This window comes from Lynx rufus, unplaced genomic scaffold, assembly GCF_022079265.1.
Source record: "Lynx rufus isolate CCGP_SWC_20201006 ecotype Redwood Valley unplaced genomic scaffold, mLynRuf1.p SCAF_4, whole genome shotgun sequence".
NCBI classification, from domain to species: Eukaryota; Metazoa; Chordata; class Mammalia; order Carnivora; family Felidae; genus Lynx; species Lynx rufus.
The window spans coordinates 71,311,688-71,327,342 of NW_025814856.1; the positions used below are offsets into that span (position 1 = coordinate 71,311,688).

Genomic DNA, 15,655 nt, shown 5'->3' on the forward strand with positions numbered 1-15,655 from the left:
AGATTTGGAAATAACTGCATGTAAAGAATAGCTGAAGCCACAAACATAGACTGTTACCATTCCGAGTAAGTGTACAGAATGAAGGTATGACAAGAACAACACTAATGAACTCGGGGGAGCACTTGTATTCATACAGAAGAAGGGTAAAAGGCTGAGAGAGAGGTTTTTTGTTTTTTGTTTTTAAAGAGGACCATGAAAACCAAAAACATCATTTCAAGAAAGTATAATAAAATATTTACAGAGAGTAGAATGAACACTAAAATGAGGAGACTGATTTTGGCAAACAGGGTTTGGGAAGAGCAGGTGCAGCAGATGAGGAGTAATGGGAGAACTGGCACATGGCAGATTCATGGGTCAATGAAGAACAAAACAGACCAGAAGGTGAGGAAAGCTATAAATTCAGACTGCTCCTTTAAGGACTATAGATAGCAGTAAAGGAAAGAGCAAGCCAGGACCATGGTTTAAAGACAGTCAGAGATGAGGAAAAGGAATCTGAGGATAGGAGAGACAGAAACACTGGAAGATGAGGGAAAAGAACCACCTTGGGAGAGGTGTTCTTTCAAGAGCACCTTGAAAGGCTGCGAGAGGTCAGTGAACTGATTAAAAAACAAAACAATGGCGCTAGAAAAGGAAGGAAGAGAATTAAAGAGCACAAGTAAAGGTTTAAGCCTTGGAGTTAAGTAGTGAAAACTTCTTTGAACAGAAGGGAAGGACTGAGAGGAGTAAAAGCAGAGGGACACTGAGGGAGTGTGTGCCATCCTTTATTTTCTCCATGAGGGGAGAAAGGACTAGGTATCTAATAGAAGATGGGAAGGAAGTGATGTAGCAAGAGTATTAAAGATTCTGATTAGCTCCTTTTGGGGCCGGGGGGGTACATTAATAGAAGGGGATGAGAGATTAGGTAAAAAATCACCCAATGACAGCGAGAGCCCAACTGAGGACTCTCACACTTGTAAGGAGCAGGTCACAGACTATACAAAATCCTCCCCAGAGTGTGCAGGACACAGCACGGGCCAGGGTAAACGGGCAAAACAAGTTGCAGAGGAAGATGAAAAGGAAGAAGGAAATAATGGAAGGTGCTGATGAGAGATTAGCTAAAATAACTACTGAAGAAGAGAAGGGAATCACAGGAAAGAAAAAAGTCAGGAGGTGGCTGAAAGACTGGAAGACCTAAGAAGAGTTCAGGGTTGAAGGCTGAAGAGCAGGTTTGGTGGGAACAGGAGAGGAACAAGATCTGGTCAGAGAATAGTATTTTGCAAAGTCTCCTCTAGATCAAGTTCCAATTCTGCCTTGATCCTCTCCAAAACAAACTGGAAACCAAAAACCTAGGTAGGCAGGGGATTTATGTATGAGATTCCTATACCAACATTTTTTAAAAATCATAAAACAGCTCTATTCAGATATAATTCACATATATTACATTTGTTAACCATCCACCAATTTAAATATTTTTACTATTGTAATTAAAAATACCTTGGATGAAACACTTTTGTGCTTCTCACTGTTCACATTTAATAATTTTTTTGGAAGGGATTCATATAAGTGAAATTACTGAATTAAAATATATGAACATAATGTTCTTGAAGTACATCATCAAGAGGAAGACACTATTTTAGCCACCAAGAATTTGCTTCCTACAAACTTTTAAAGTTTTTAAAAATAATACTACACATTAACTTTTTAAATTTTTAACAATATTTAAAAAAAATCTATGTCAATACATTTATATCTACCTTATCTTTTTAAATCACTGCACAGTAATTCATTTTGTAATATTATCACTTATTTAACCAACTCCCTCCTATGTTAATAATTAGATTATTTTTTGTTACATTTAAAAAAAAAACTTCACTGAACATTTTCTAATATATCTTTGCACAACTGGCCTATTTTCTTGTGAAAAAATATTTAAGTGAAATTGCTGGATGAAATAGTGTTGCTGTTGTTTTTTTTTTTTTAAAGCTTTTGATATAGAACTCTAGCCTGTCCCCCAGATAAGTTGTACCATTAAGACAGACTACCACCTGTAGTATAAATCAGATGGTTCAACCCATGAATATCACCTTTTCTTTATCATCTTTGCCACTCTTATAAGGGGAAATTGAAAACTTATTTTTAAATTTACATTATAAAAATTATAAGAATCAATACTTTCATGTACATATAGACCATTTATATATGTATGTCTATGTGGAATTCTCTTCATATCTTTTAAAAAGAAAAGCAGGCTCAAAATGGTGTCACTTATACCAAGTCACCAAACTGGGGCTTAATATCTAACCCAAGTACGTTTCAACCTCCCCCCAAGAAATGTAAGTCTTAATCGGTCAGTCAGAAAATTTCTGATCAGCATCAATAGGAGTCTCACATGAGGCCTATCCATCCCCCAAAAGAAAATGAGGTAATCCACCTAATGAGACCCTCTGCTCTTTCCATAAGGGAAGGTGATGGATCTTGCTTGAAATAACCCTTTCTTTTCTTTTGCTAATAACTTCTTGCTACACCCTCCTTCCTAGAAAACCTATCCATTTTGTACAATGCCTTGGAGCTGCCCTCCACTTGCTAGAATCATTTAATAACATTGATTAGATCTTCAATTTTATCTGGTTGAAAAAAATTTTTAACATATCCTTTGTCCATTGTTTTTAAACTGGGAGGTTCATGTTTTTGTGTAATTTGTAAGATCTAGTTACACACAATAAAGAAATTTTAAGCATTTGGGTGAACAGGTATGAGAAGTACTTTCCTTGAGCTTGTCTTTTCCTTTGTGTTTCTTGATGTAGTAAGGATTTTAATGTATTCAAATCTATCAATCATTTCCTTTGGTAGGAGAAGTAGAGAGGAAAACAGGATTTCTTAGGAAGAAAAAACTGTTCATTTTCCAAAGCTGTTTCCTATACTGTCCCTCCTTACTCAAATGAAAACATGGTATGAATCAAAAAAATTGTTTCTGAAAGATTAACTCAGATTATATGAACATATAAAGGACTGTAGAATGTCTTTTAATATTACCTTGGTATCACTTACTTTCTCAAGAATGCCTCTAAGAATATAAGAGAATTTTACCCTACTATCAGGAGAATTTCATTAAAGAATGAAAATGAAAAATCTAATCTACATGCATTCTTGTTAATTTGAAAAATATCAAATTAATATGAGAAATACATGACAAAGTTCTGGAAATTCTTCAGATTTCCAGAGCCAGGCCCCAACACGTATCACAGATGACTAGCTTCCTATAAAGGAAGTATGAACTATCAAATAAACTCCATTTAAGGAAAATAATACTTACTATTCCAGAACTAAAATCATTTCTGATGGAGTTTCATAGACTTCATGTAAATTAATGACCCAAGGATTATCCTGTGCTAGTTCAAGAACAGCAATCTCATGAATTATTTCCATTCGACAATCTTGGCCTTTTCTTCTTTTTCTCATGAACTTTGCTGCAAATTCTTTTCCAGAATCTTTCTTTATACATTTCCTCACCACTGCAAATTTCCCCCTAGAATTAAACAAAAACATTCACTGTTAAACTTGACAACTTTCTAGAAATGGTAATAATTTTTTTTTTTTTAAATTTTTTTTTTTCAACGTTTATTTATTTTTGGGACAGAGAGAGACAGAGCATGAACGGGGGAGGGGCAGAGAGAGAGGGAGACACAGAACCAGAAACAGGCTCCAGGCTCTGAGCCATCAGCCCAGAGCCCGACGCGGGGCTCGAACTCCCGGACCGCGAGATCGTGACCTGGCTGAAGTCGGACGCTTAACCGACTGCGCCACCCAGGCGCCCCAATTTTAATAAAACTTCCAAATACTCATCAGTGGATATTCAAATTTAGATTATATTCAAACACAAAAGCAGCACTATCATTTAGGAATTTAATAGGATACATCTATCTATAATAAAATGTAACTGCAAATCTGCAAAATTCCTTCTAAACAGAGGATAACCAAATATTAAACTCAATATTTTTGTAGCTATACATAATTTAATTTGTTACGCATTTATACATAAGAATGATTTAAATCTTTTAAAAAGCCACTTGACTTGTTAGAAACTAGTTATCAGAACTCCTAAAAGAATTGAATTGACTCTAATACTATAACCTTCCAAAATTAAAAAAGTTAGGGATCTCATTTATATATTTCAACTACAGCATAGCTGGAAATGTCTTGTTTTCCTATGAAGACAGATACGACACACATTATTTTGATACCTTACACTATCATTTGTTATTAAACTAATACAGCAAGTCACAGGGGAGTCGAACTAAGCAAACTAAGGGTATGAGCTCTGAAGTCAGATGTGAGCTTGAATCCCACAAATAGTTCTACAGCTCACGGGACATATAACCTTGGGCAATTTATTTAACCTTTTTAAATCTCATTTTCCTAATCTGTTAAGAGACACACTGGAATCCAGTTCCTAGGGTTGCTGTGAGAATTCAAATACAAACACAAATCAATTGCTTAGCATGGGACTTGCCACATGGTAAGTGCTAAATAAAATATTATTAAACAAATCATTGATTTGTGATAGTCATCACCCATAAATACCCAATCTTTATACTGGAAGGCAACTTAGAAATCACACAGTTGTTTATTTTTTAACCTATTGCCAGATGCCAATGCCTTCTTTCAAACTGTGAAGCAGTCTCTTCCACTCCTGGGTACATTTTTTGAAAATTAATTAATTTTGAGAAACGAGAGAGCGCGCGCGCATGAGTGGGGGAGGGGCAGAGAGAGAGAATCCCAAGCAGGCTCCGCACTGTCAGGGCACAGCCTGACGTGTGGCTTGAATCCAAGAACTGCGAGATCATGACCTGAGCTGAAATCAAGAGTCTGTCGCCCAACTGACTGAGCCACCCAGGAACCTCATTAATAAGTTTTCATGACAGGCCTAAAGTGAAGGGTTGTTAAGTCCGGGTCTTTTGCTGAACAGTATAGAAAGACGTTTCTTTCCTGAATTTCAAAGACCAGTTTGTCAGGTATTGATTGCAGCTAACGTGATCTGTTAACTGCCACTCCCTTTTCCAACTTTCAATCATTCTTTAACCCCATAAAGGTTTTTTAGACTTTCTCACTATCACGCCTCATCAGAACTGCTGATAAAATAAAATGTGCCAACCAAATTTGAAGCAACCTACTTCAAGTACAACTGAATCAAAGGGTTGCATGATTATTATTTTGTTAATCCAATATTGCTTTAAAAAAAACTTGACAGGTTTTTCATAGTTCATATTGGGCAGGTAAATAAACCACCTACATCTTTTTCCTTTTGAAAATTTTCAAGCTGGTGTACTCATACTTTATTTAAAGGCAAGGTTTTCATTTGTTCTGTTAAATTCTAATTTCTAGGTTCAGCCCCAGCATTTGACACTACTGATGTAATTTTGAGTACTAATTCTTCCTAGCTAGTATTAACCAGAAACATGTTTTTCATGCCCTCTGTATTTTTGCAACCACCACAAATAAAAATGTTAAATGATACATCCTTAGGCATAGACCTCTCTAGCGGTCCAAATAAGTAACAATCTACCTAGCACCCTTGTTCAGATCAAAGTTCTTTTTGTTCACAAAAATGTGAAAGATTTCTACAGATGCTTGGAGGGATTAAATCATAAACATATTCATCACAGACTAATGCCTCCTTTTATTTTACCCTACAAAATCATTAAACATTTCCATCAAATTTTAAGTGTTTATTTTGAGAGAGTGTGCACTTGAGTGCAGGCGCGGGGGAGGGGCAGAAAGAGAGGGAGAGAGCCCAAGCCCAATCAGTGCTGTCAGGGCAGAGCCCAACCTGAGGCTCCCATCTCATCATGAGATCATGACCTGAGCTGAAATCAAAAGTTGGACACTTAACCGACTGAGCCACCTGAGCACCCCTCCACCAGATTTTAAAAGGTTCCTAATGACCTTTGGGTTCTTTTGAGAAAAAAAATCATTAATTACATGACTTCTTTTAATAGCTGTGAGAAGTTTTAAAAGAAGAGAAAAAAGAAAGGTTCATTTGTAGAAAACTGACCAACATATATAACTGATAGCAAGCATATGCCTGGTATGTCAGAAATAACTCGGTTGAACTTGCCTTCAAAATATTCCCACATCAAACATACCAATGTTTACTGTTACACACTTAAAATTCCAGGCAATACAGTACTCTGCAGTTAAGTAAAACACTACTTAATATCTGGCCAGAATGTGTATTTTTTTAATGTATATTTTTGAGAGAGAGAGAGAGAGAGAGAGCGCGCGCGCGAGCACGCGCTTACAAGCATGGGGGAGGGGCAGAGAGTGACAGAGACACAGAATCTGAAGCAGGCTCCAGGCTGTCCGCACAGAGACAGACGCGGGGCTTGAACCCAGGAACCATAAGATGATGACCTGAGCCATAGTTGGACCCTTAACCGACTGAGCCACTAGGAGCCCTGAGAATATGTATTTTTGAATAGATAGGGAGACTAATGACCCAACAGAGAAAAGGATCCACACACATCACTAAACTGCAAACTCTGGAAGCCCTTCTTACAGAAGAGCTGTTGCTAAATTCAGGGACCAGAGGCAAATACAGGGAAGAAACCCAGATGTATTTGACATCTGGGGCCATGCAACTGTTTCTTAGGGTCACCAGCACAGGTCCCAGAGCTCTCTTCCTACACCAGTGACTACTCTTGACATCATCTTTGTTTCTGTGGAAGCAATCCTCACAGTTTTAGTTTTATTCTTCCCACTGTGTCATGCACTATATTGGGAGTCAGCAAACTTCTATTAAGGGCCAGACAGAAAATTTTCTTTTGCTGGTTTATGTTGCCACTGTTCAAGTCTGCTATTATAAAATGAAAGCAGACATAGACAAAAGGTAAATTAATGGGTGGATCTGGGTTTAAAAAACAAAAAACAAAAAACTTTAGGGATACTGAAATGTGAATTTCACATAATTTCCATGTCATGAAATATCACTCTTCTGATTTTGAACCATTTAAAAAATGTAAAAATCATTCTATACAGCTTGTGAGCCTCACAAAAATAGGTGGCCAGCAGTAGTTTGCCAATCCCTGCATTATTCCACACTGAAGAAACTTGTCCATCATTCTGATACGGAAACTGAGAGTAAGACAGCAGATCATGAAAGTTTTGATGAAACTTGTCTTGCCTTCATTTCCAAATGACTGGTGCAATGAGTAGGGAACTCTTAAAACTACTCAAGGAGGAGTCCAAAGGAGATCAAGACATTTCTGGAACTATTCTTTGTGTAGAGCAACACAGTACACAGGAATGTGAGATTCAGCATTCAAGGTGAGGAGTCCTAGTGAACACATTAAGAATTACATTATCACAGCACACCCCACAAGGATTCTAATATGTATGTTTTACCACAGCTTCAAGGTAAAAATTGTGATTGTACCTAATCCTTTAATTTTAGGTTACTGAGACAAAGGCATAAAAATAAATGTTTCTCTGACACTAAGAGCCAGTTATATACAGACTTGAGGTAGATGAGATTCAAAGGACATAAGATGTTTGTTGCTCATCTACTTTATCTATTTAGCCAAAATTCTTCCTGGACTACATAGTTTTTACAACTTCCTGAGCTCTTCATCTACTTCACAAACATCTATGGTTCACTATTACACACTGAGAACCCAGGTTTTCATTAAACAGTTTTGGGGGGAATATAAAAAAATTAATATATTTCAGAATTACTTAATGATAATATATTGCAGAGCGGTGGTAAAGGAAAGATACATCAACAATTATTACAAGAGAAAGTGACATCTGAGTTAGACACCAGTCTAAGCTTCCTAAGAACAAGGATTAGGTTTTAGTTAACTTTGCATTGCCAGTGCCTAAGTGGTAAAGCTTAGGAAGGCATGGTGAGCATCTTTAAGTATGTATGACATGCTAAGGAGTTTGAGCTTTCTCATGGTAAAAATGAGTACATTAGAATTTTTAAAATAATTGTTTTTAAAAGATAATTCCGATAGGGCTGTGAAGAGTGTATTGCAAAATGTTAACAAGAAATCAGGGAAACCAATAAAATAATTCAAGGCAGTGGGACTCAACTAAAACAGCAGCAGTAGAGGCTAGGAAAAGACAATGCATTTAAAAGAAGGTCAAGGCTCATTAGCACCCCTGGAATTGCAGGCAGAGATGAGGGGAAAAGAGAAAAGTAGAAGCAGAGGACAACCTGTAGATTTTTACCTGAATACTGGATAAATGTGGTACCATCAACTGAGACTGATTATAAGAATGGTATGGATAAGGGGATAATGTATTAGGTTTTGGATGGGAGAAGTTTTATTTACTGGATGGATTCCAAATATAAGTTCCAGTGCTGTCTTATAGACAAAGGTGAACAAATAATAGAATACATAAGGTTTAGTCAAAGATCAAAAACTGGAGATGCTAATTCAAGTGGTATATAGAGGAAGCAAAATAAAAGTGATCTCTGAGGTTCTGGGTTTGGTTCTAGATTACAATAAAGTGCTTTGTTTATATCTGTATTATATTATTTAAGTTGGTCTGACATAGTACAACTTGTTCACTACGCCTGTCTCCCTAGCTAAACTGAGTTCCCTAGCGAGACCTCCCTTATCATTCATCTTTGTATCACCATAGTGCCCTGCACATGGCAGGTACTCAAACAGGATATCAGCATGCTGAATATATACAACTGTTCTTGTTAGTTTATTAAATAAAAGTTCTAAGGCAACTTAATCTCATAAAGTTTAATATCTTAACCACATTAGACTACTTGCTATGCCCTCTTTTATTGACTTTTTCTGCCACTGTGCTTATTTATTTTATTGCCAAAGGCGAGAGGAATATCTTTCATAACTACTACTGAAATTCCATCCATTCTTTAAGGCTCAGCTCAAATGTTATTTTCCCCATAGTATTTTCCCATGTGGCATGTCACCTTGCTGATAAAGGGAGTAGTGATTGATTTGTTACATTTGAGAATAATTTCCAGAGCCTAGTAAAGTGCCTTATGTGCTTAACATATAACATTTACTTAATAGCACTGGAGTAATACCTTAAATGTAAAGAAGTTCCATTCAAGAAAGACCTAGAATATATTCCACCTGTCTTCTTTACCTCGGAAAGGAAAACAACAAAACCCAAAATATCTGTTGACTCTACGTATAAAAATTCATTGAGTCCATCAGACCAGATATCACCATGAGTAACAAGAACTGGCAGGGCTTTGAAAGTCAGACTTTTAAATTCTGGCTAATAAATGTGGATGTAATCTGAGGCAATTTACTCAACATTTCTGAGCCTTAATTTAACCTCATCTGTAAAATGAGGTTGATGACACTTACTTTGCAAGACAGTAAAGACTAAACAAAATTACATCTCTATAGTGTGCAGCATTCAGAACATGATCAGTAATCAGTAGCTACTTTTATTGTTTGGGGCACTAAACTCAGTTCTACGATAATGATAGTAATTTGTAAAAAAGAATCCTAGAACAGAGGAGTTTTGAAGGTGGTCTAATTTGAACTCTCTACTTGATGCAAAAGTTCCCTCAATAAATCTAGTTCCTTCTTTACCTGAATAGGTGAATCAATGACAATACCTACTTAGCTTTCTAACACACTTGGCTCAATAATCCGACTGTATAAAATTTTGTTACTTATGGCTTTGTAAAAAGGCTGAAATTCATTAAATCTTTAAGTTTATGCATTTTAAATTACGATTTTAACTTCATAAGCCCGAACTTTTTAAAATTAAGATAGGTGACTTAATGAAATATTTCTGCCTTAGAACACAAGCCATACTTCCTAAGTAATTCCCGTTGCTGAACCACATACATAGCCAATTTTTTAAATCCATCCAAAAATATCAGATTACACACAACTATTGGTAAATATTCTTCAAACTAATACCTAGTAGCCAGGAAATCTTAAATAAGAATATCCATCCTAAAACAAGGCAATTTCTACATGGATATTATTTAGTAAGGGTTTTAATTTCTAAAGAAATTATGACTTACAATTTATGACACATGCTTAAGTAGCTGTAACATACAAAAACCTGAAGCCATTACCTACAGCCATGAATCCAGGTAAAGAACACACAGTTCTTGAAATACACCTGCCCCTGCATCTGCTTCAGCTTGAACATTCTCTTATTCTCTGATGAAAATCCTTCCTTGTTCTTGTTACTCTCAACTGCTTTGAAGAGAAAGCTACAACATCCCTACCCACCATAAGGCCCAAATGAAGAGGGAACTATAAATGAGGAGGGTGGTCTAATTTGAACAAACACAGGGTTTGTCCCAGCGTGGAACTCATAAAAACTCTGGGAAATTGCTTTAGCTACAAGATAGACCTCAGATTATTCTCTGAGAAACATCCATGACTTCTATAATGGCAGGGATTTCAGAGTCCCAGCTAAGTGATCTATCATAAGAATCAATTTCTGCCTTGGTTTTCTCATAGAAAATGGGATTTACCAAACATGCATGTGATGCGAATTAAATAAGATAATGCATGTGAAAGCACTTGTGTAACTGTACATTTATGTAGTACTCATTCAGCAGAGAATTCATCTCTTTTGTCCCAAAGGGAAATTCAACTGTCAGTATATAATATAAAGAAAAAATATATTCTTTTGGCTTTAAAAATCCTTTTTTAAAGATAAAATTTATGAATACATCAAAAAATGTTAAAGTTGAGGATTAGATAATGAGATCACATGCAAAGCAAATCAGTCAATGTGAAATTACTATAATTTTAAATTTCTAGAAACCTCTTTTTGTTTCTGTACTCTCAAACTCAAGGAAAATCAACATTATGAAAATATTCTCAGAACCGAAGGTCACGTCTCCCACATCTATAATCATTAATGTGGTTTACACTGGCACATATCCTGCCTCAAGGAAAGGCAACAAGCTTTATGAATAACAAGTCAAGCTTTTAGCAACAAAAGAAAATTTTACATCATATATTTACCCACATTTAGGTTGCTATGGACTCTGTTGGAGACATGAAAGAATGTGACATTTCATAAAATAATCAACATCACATCCTGTCAATGGATGGATATAGAACGAATATTGGCCATTTCAAAAATCCTCTTCAACCATTTCACTGAAAGCTTTAATTTTCTGTAAGATAATGGTAACTCCTGAAAGAACTCAATTTCTTTGTTTGAACAGCTGGCTCTTCACTCTTCAACATTTTTGACTAAATAAAAGACCACAGAATATAATGTCCTAGGAAAAACCTTAAGATCTATTCTTCATTAAAATGTAACACAGGTAACTTTGTAAGGTTCTATATCAGAAGGAGAGGAGTTATATCAGAAATGCAACCACAGTTTATAGTTGGAAAAAGAGACAACTTCATTACTACTGAAAGGTTTATGAATTAACACTCAATTATGTCAGAACCATAATATACAGGCAGAATTTGTAAACTTGGATCAAAGATTGTTTATGACACAAAACGGAACTCTTGCTTCCTGAGAGTTCCAAACAGTTCCTCTACCTTTTGCAATGAGATTTCATCACTTTTGCCATAGAGAGAAGCACGAAGTTGTGCAGGTTTTCTTGTTTTGGCTTTCTGGTTACATTAAAAATAATGTACATTTACTGTTACACAATGAGTTATATTTATTGAGTCCTCCTCCTAAGGCAGGCACAGACTTAGTGCTATAAACACGTGTTCTATTTAATTCTCCCCACAACTCTAAGTCAATAAATGGTTAGGTAACTCATTCAAGTGTACATAACTGGTAAGTAAAAAGCTAAGATTCAACCACAGACCATCAGACTCCAAAGTCCATGTTCTTCACCACTGCATTAAACTTCCCTGTGATCAAAAAAACAAAAACAAAAAACAAAAAAGGAGGAGGAGGAGGAACCTAAAAGAAACAAATAATTTTGTTTTGCAATTTTAGATTTTTTTTTATATCAAGTATCTAACTGCATTGTTCTGCTGCTTCAGGAATTATTACTTGCGTAAAGAAATTTACATAAGCAAATATGTATAGAAGATAAACACCTATAGGCAAGTGAATTGCATAATGCAGATAAAAACAAGAGTTGAAAGGAACATTCCTAGAGGAATCAGTAGCAACACCTGGTAGGGCACAAATCAATTTTTTCAGATTAAATCATTCATTTTAAACTCTACAAGACAGTGCTTGCCACCTGAAGATCTTTCAGTTTTGTAATACCAGTTTTCCTTTTGTGGAATGAAGCCAGACAAGCAAATAATAATGGAAAGTCTTAGTTTTCTTTCTTCAAGAGATCAGGGCTACTTCAGAATGTCCGGAATTCTCATGAATTAGAATACCTAGCTGAGTACGTCCCTAGGTCTTCCCTGTCATATTTAAAGTGTGCACAGATCCAGTTCATCAGTGCCTGCCACAGTGAAGCATTACCTCTTGTTCTGACGGATGTTTTTCCTTTTGTTAACATTTGGAATAAGTATGACATTTTAAAATGGTAGGATCCCCTCCAAAAACAAACAAACAAAAAACCCAAAAACAAAACCCAACCAACCAAACAACAAAAAAGCTACTTCTTCTTTTTAATGTTTATTTATTTATTTTGAGAGACACAGACAGAGCATGAACAGGGAAGGAGCAGAGAGAGACACACAATCCGAAACAGGCTCCAGGCTCCGAGCTGTCAGCACAGAGCCCGACGCGGGGCTTGAACTCAAAAACCGTTGAGATCATGACCTGAGCCAACGCCGGACGCTCAACCGACTGAGCCACACAGGCGCCCCACAAAAAAGCTACTTCTAAACGCTACCTTAACATTTGTAAGGTAGCACATTTTCGATACTGTTTGTAACCAATGTTACAAGACTCTCCTTTTCCAAGACTCCAGAGGAAGGCTGTCACAATTGTCAGGCCCTTTCCCCATCGCAACATGGTGTTATTTTGCAACAACAACCACCATTTCTTGAAGGCTATGTGCCAGGACCTGCAGCACGTGCTTTACAGGCATCTGCACAACACCCCCCACGAGACAGGTACCGTCATTATAGGATTTTATGGGTCAAAAACAGGAGGCTGGGGAATCTAAGTCACCCACTCAAAGGCACACATGACAAGCAGGCCGGGACTTAAGCTCAGGTTGGACTCCAAAGCCGATGCTCTCGACAACTTCTCCAAAGTGTTCGAAAGCAAAAAGGAAGTCAGTCCTCAGGCCCCTATCACTGGATCATCCCTCTTCAGCACACAAAAACTGAAGTATCCAAACAGGCTTCGCCGTTTACAATTTGAAAAGACCGAATCAAGAGCGGCGTGGGGAGGAGAAGGCTGGAGCCAGCTGCCAGCAGAGTAGAAAGAGCGAGGCAAGGACAGGCGCCCGTGAACTTAACAGCCACAAGGACCTGAATATTCTAGAAGTAAAACAGCACAAAGCCAAGGCACCGAAACTGAAGTCCGCCGAAGGCTGAGAGGTTCACACAGCACTGACTCAGAGGAAGCTGTCACGTCTGGAGCGATCCGTTCTTACAGCCACACGAGGAGACGGAGAACACGCACGAGTCGGAGGGCAAAGCCAAAGCCGCCTGCACAGCTCCGGGTCTGCTTGAGCCTCGCTGGCTCCGGGAAAAGGCGGCGGCGCAGCTCACACGCTCCCCCCCCCCCCCCCCGCGCTCCGCCGCCGCGAAAACACCTCAGATGCCCAGAGGGCCGGGAGCGGAGGCAGGGGGGGCCGTCTCGGCGGCCCGCCGTTGGAGACTTTCTCACACCCGCTACCAAGTGAAAGCCGCACGGTCGCGGGAGCGCCGCGCCGGCGTCGGGAACCAGCGGAGGGCTGGCTGGTGCCACTCGACCGCCCCGATATCGCCGCCCGCACCCAAGTTTGTGCCATGTCACAGAGCACGCTATCGGCCCCGGCGCCGCCAAGCCACCGCGCCCGCCGGCCTCGGCACTTATCGGCCCGCCCGGCCCCCGCCCTCCTCACCTGCCCAGCTCTCGGCCCGGACTGAGGCTGTAGCCGTCCTGGAAGGGCTCGGTGCGCACGGCGGTGCGGATCTCCGTCAGCAGCCCGCGGGCCTGGGGTGGGGGCGGCGGCCGGCGCGGCGCGGCCAGACTCCGGCCCACCCCTGAGGCGGCTGCCGAGGGGGAGCCGCGGCTGCCCGGCTTCTCCAAGGGGATCATGGTGCGCAGGCACGCTTCCTTTCCGGCCGCCCCGCTCGCTCTCAGGTGCCGGGCGGGTAACGGTCCCACCTGCAGCTCCCACGCGCCGGCCCGAAAGACCTCCCGGAACCCGCTCTTCTCCTCTGCGCGCTTAAACTACTGCCGGCAGACTCCCGGTGCCCCGCCCCATGCCCCGCCCCGCCCGACTCCCGGGTGCCCCGCCCCATGTCCCGCCCCGCCCCCTGGCCCTACCGCTCCTCGTCCCCTCTTGGAGCTCGCCTGCCTTCTAGAGCGCCGGATACCTCACGCGCGCCCTCTGCAGCCGAGAAGGAGAAGGTGCAGCCTGGGGGCCGCCCTGGCCTCGGGGAGAAGAGAAACAGCACCACCCTTCTGTCCTGGCGGGGGAGTTGGGGGGGTGGGTACCCACTGCCTCAGCCAGTTAACACACCTGTTGAGAACCCGAGTGTTCCAAAACTCGATCCCTCCTCAGTGAAAGGCATATGAGTTGCCAGCTGGAGCTTTACTTTGGGCGGGTGAGGAATGGTGATGAGACTCTGATCTCAGCTGCTGTACAGCACGTGGGAGTTGGCCAGGGCACCTGGTTCCTTCATACCATTAGGAGGAAATCTGGAAGCAGGAGTTGGGATAAATATTATTAAGCCCTCACACTAGCCCTGTGCAACAGACACTGAAACTGTCTGTAGTCTACTCGGTTTTTAACATGGTGTTCTCATCTGGTCTTTTAAAAAAATGTTAGGTCGGGTTTTTTTAAAAATGTTTATTTTTGAGAGAGAGAGACAAAGTGTGAGCAGGGGAGGGGCAGAGAAAAGAGGGAGACACAGAATCTGAAGCAGGCTGCAGGCTCTGAGCTGTCAGTACAGAGCCCTACCTAGGGCTGGAACTCCGGAACCGTGAGATCATGACCTGAGCCTAAGTGAGATGTTTAACCCACTGAGCCACCCAGGTGCCCCTAAAAGGAATGCCTTAATAAGGTGTATCTCTCAAAAACGTACAGAAGCATTGTTATTGAAGTCAGGGGCGTAACAATGATACTTGCCACTCCTATTCACTCCTAGTCACTCCTACTCATCGTTGCAGTAGAGAAGGGAAGCAGTGCCATAAGACTAAAATGGTGTTAATATTAGAAGAGTTAAAAAGGTCAAGAAGGAAAAGACAAAGTCATTAAATATAGACAATTCAATTACACTTCTAAAATATCCAAAAGAATTGACTGAAAAATATTAAAATTAAAAAAATTAAAGAAGGGTGATTACATATAATAAAATAAAAATAAATCAACAGCTCTTTTACCTCAAAACAATATGAGGCATGCAGGATAGTGAGGATACTATCCCATTTGCAATAGAATAAAAAAAAAGCGTGCAGAAACAACCCTAATAAAAATGCACAAAGCTTACATTTTATTTTATAATTATATAGAATATAATTATTCTAGAAGACATAAAAAAAGACAAATAGAGATACATAATCTGTTCTTAAAGAGATTGGATCCTGTAATTTTTTTGTAAATCAATCA

At 39.5% G+C, this 15,655-nt stretch overlaps 1 protein-coding gene across 6 annotated transcripts in view; it reads right to left on the reverse strand.

Moving 5' to 3' along the window:
- STK17A (serine/threonine kinase 17a) overlaps positions 1–14,278 on the reverse strand; it is a 55,572-nt gene extending 41,294 nt beyond the window's left edge. For 4 of the 6 annotated variants that reach the window (XR_006965229.1, XM_047096654.1, XM_047096655.1 and 1 more), the window contains exons 1-2: positions 13,943–14,278; positions 3,293–3,505 (exon numbers count right to left, since the gene is read on the reverse strand). Coding sequence is in view for 5 of the 6 variants with exons in the window: in XM_047096654.1 (XP_046952610.1) it covers positions 3,293–3,505; positions 13,943–14,139 (410 nt within the window). In the remaining variant the exon portion in view is untranslated. The remainder of the gene's footprint in view (positions 1–3,292; positions 3,506–13,942) is intronic. The other 2 variants (XM_047096653.1, XM_047096651.1) reach the window with 1 other exon arrangement.
- Positions 14,279–15,655: the final 1,377 nt, after the last annotated feature.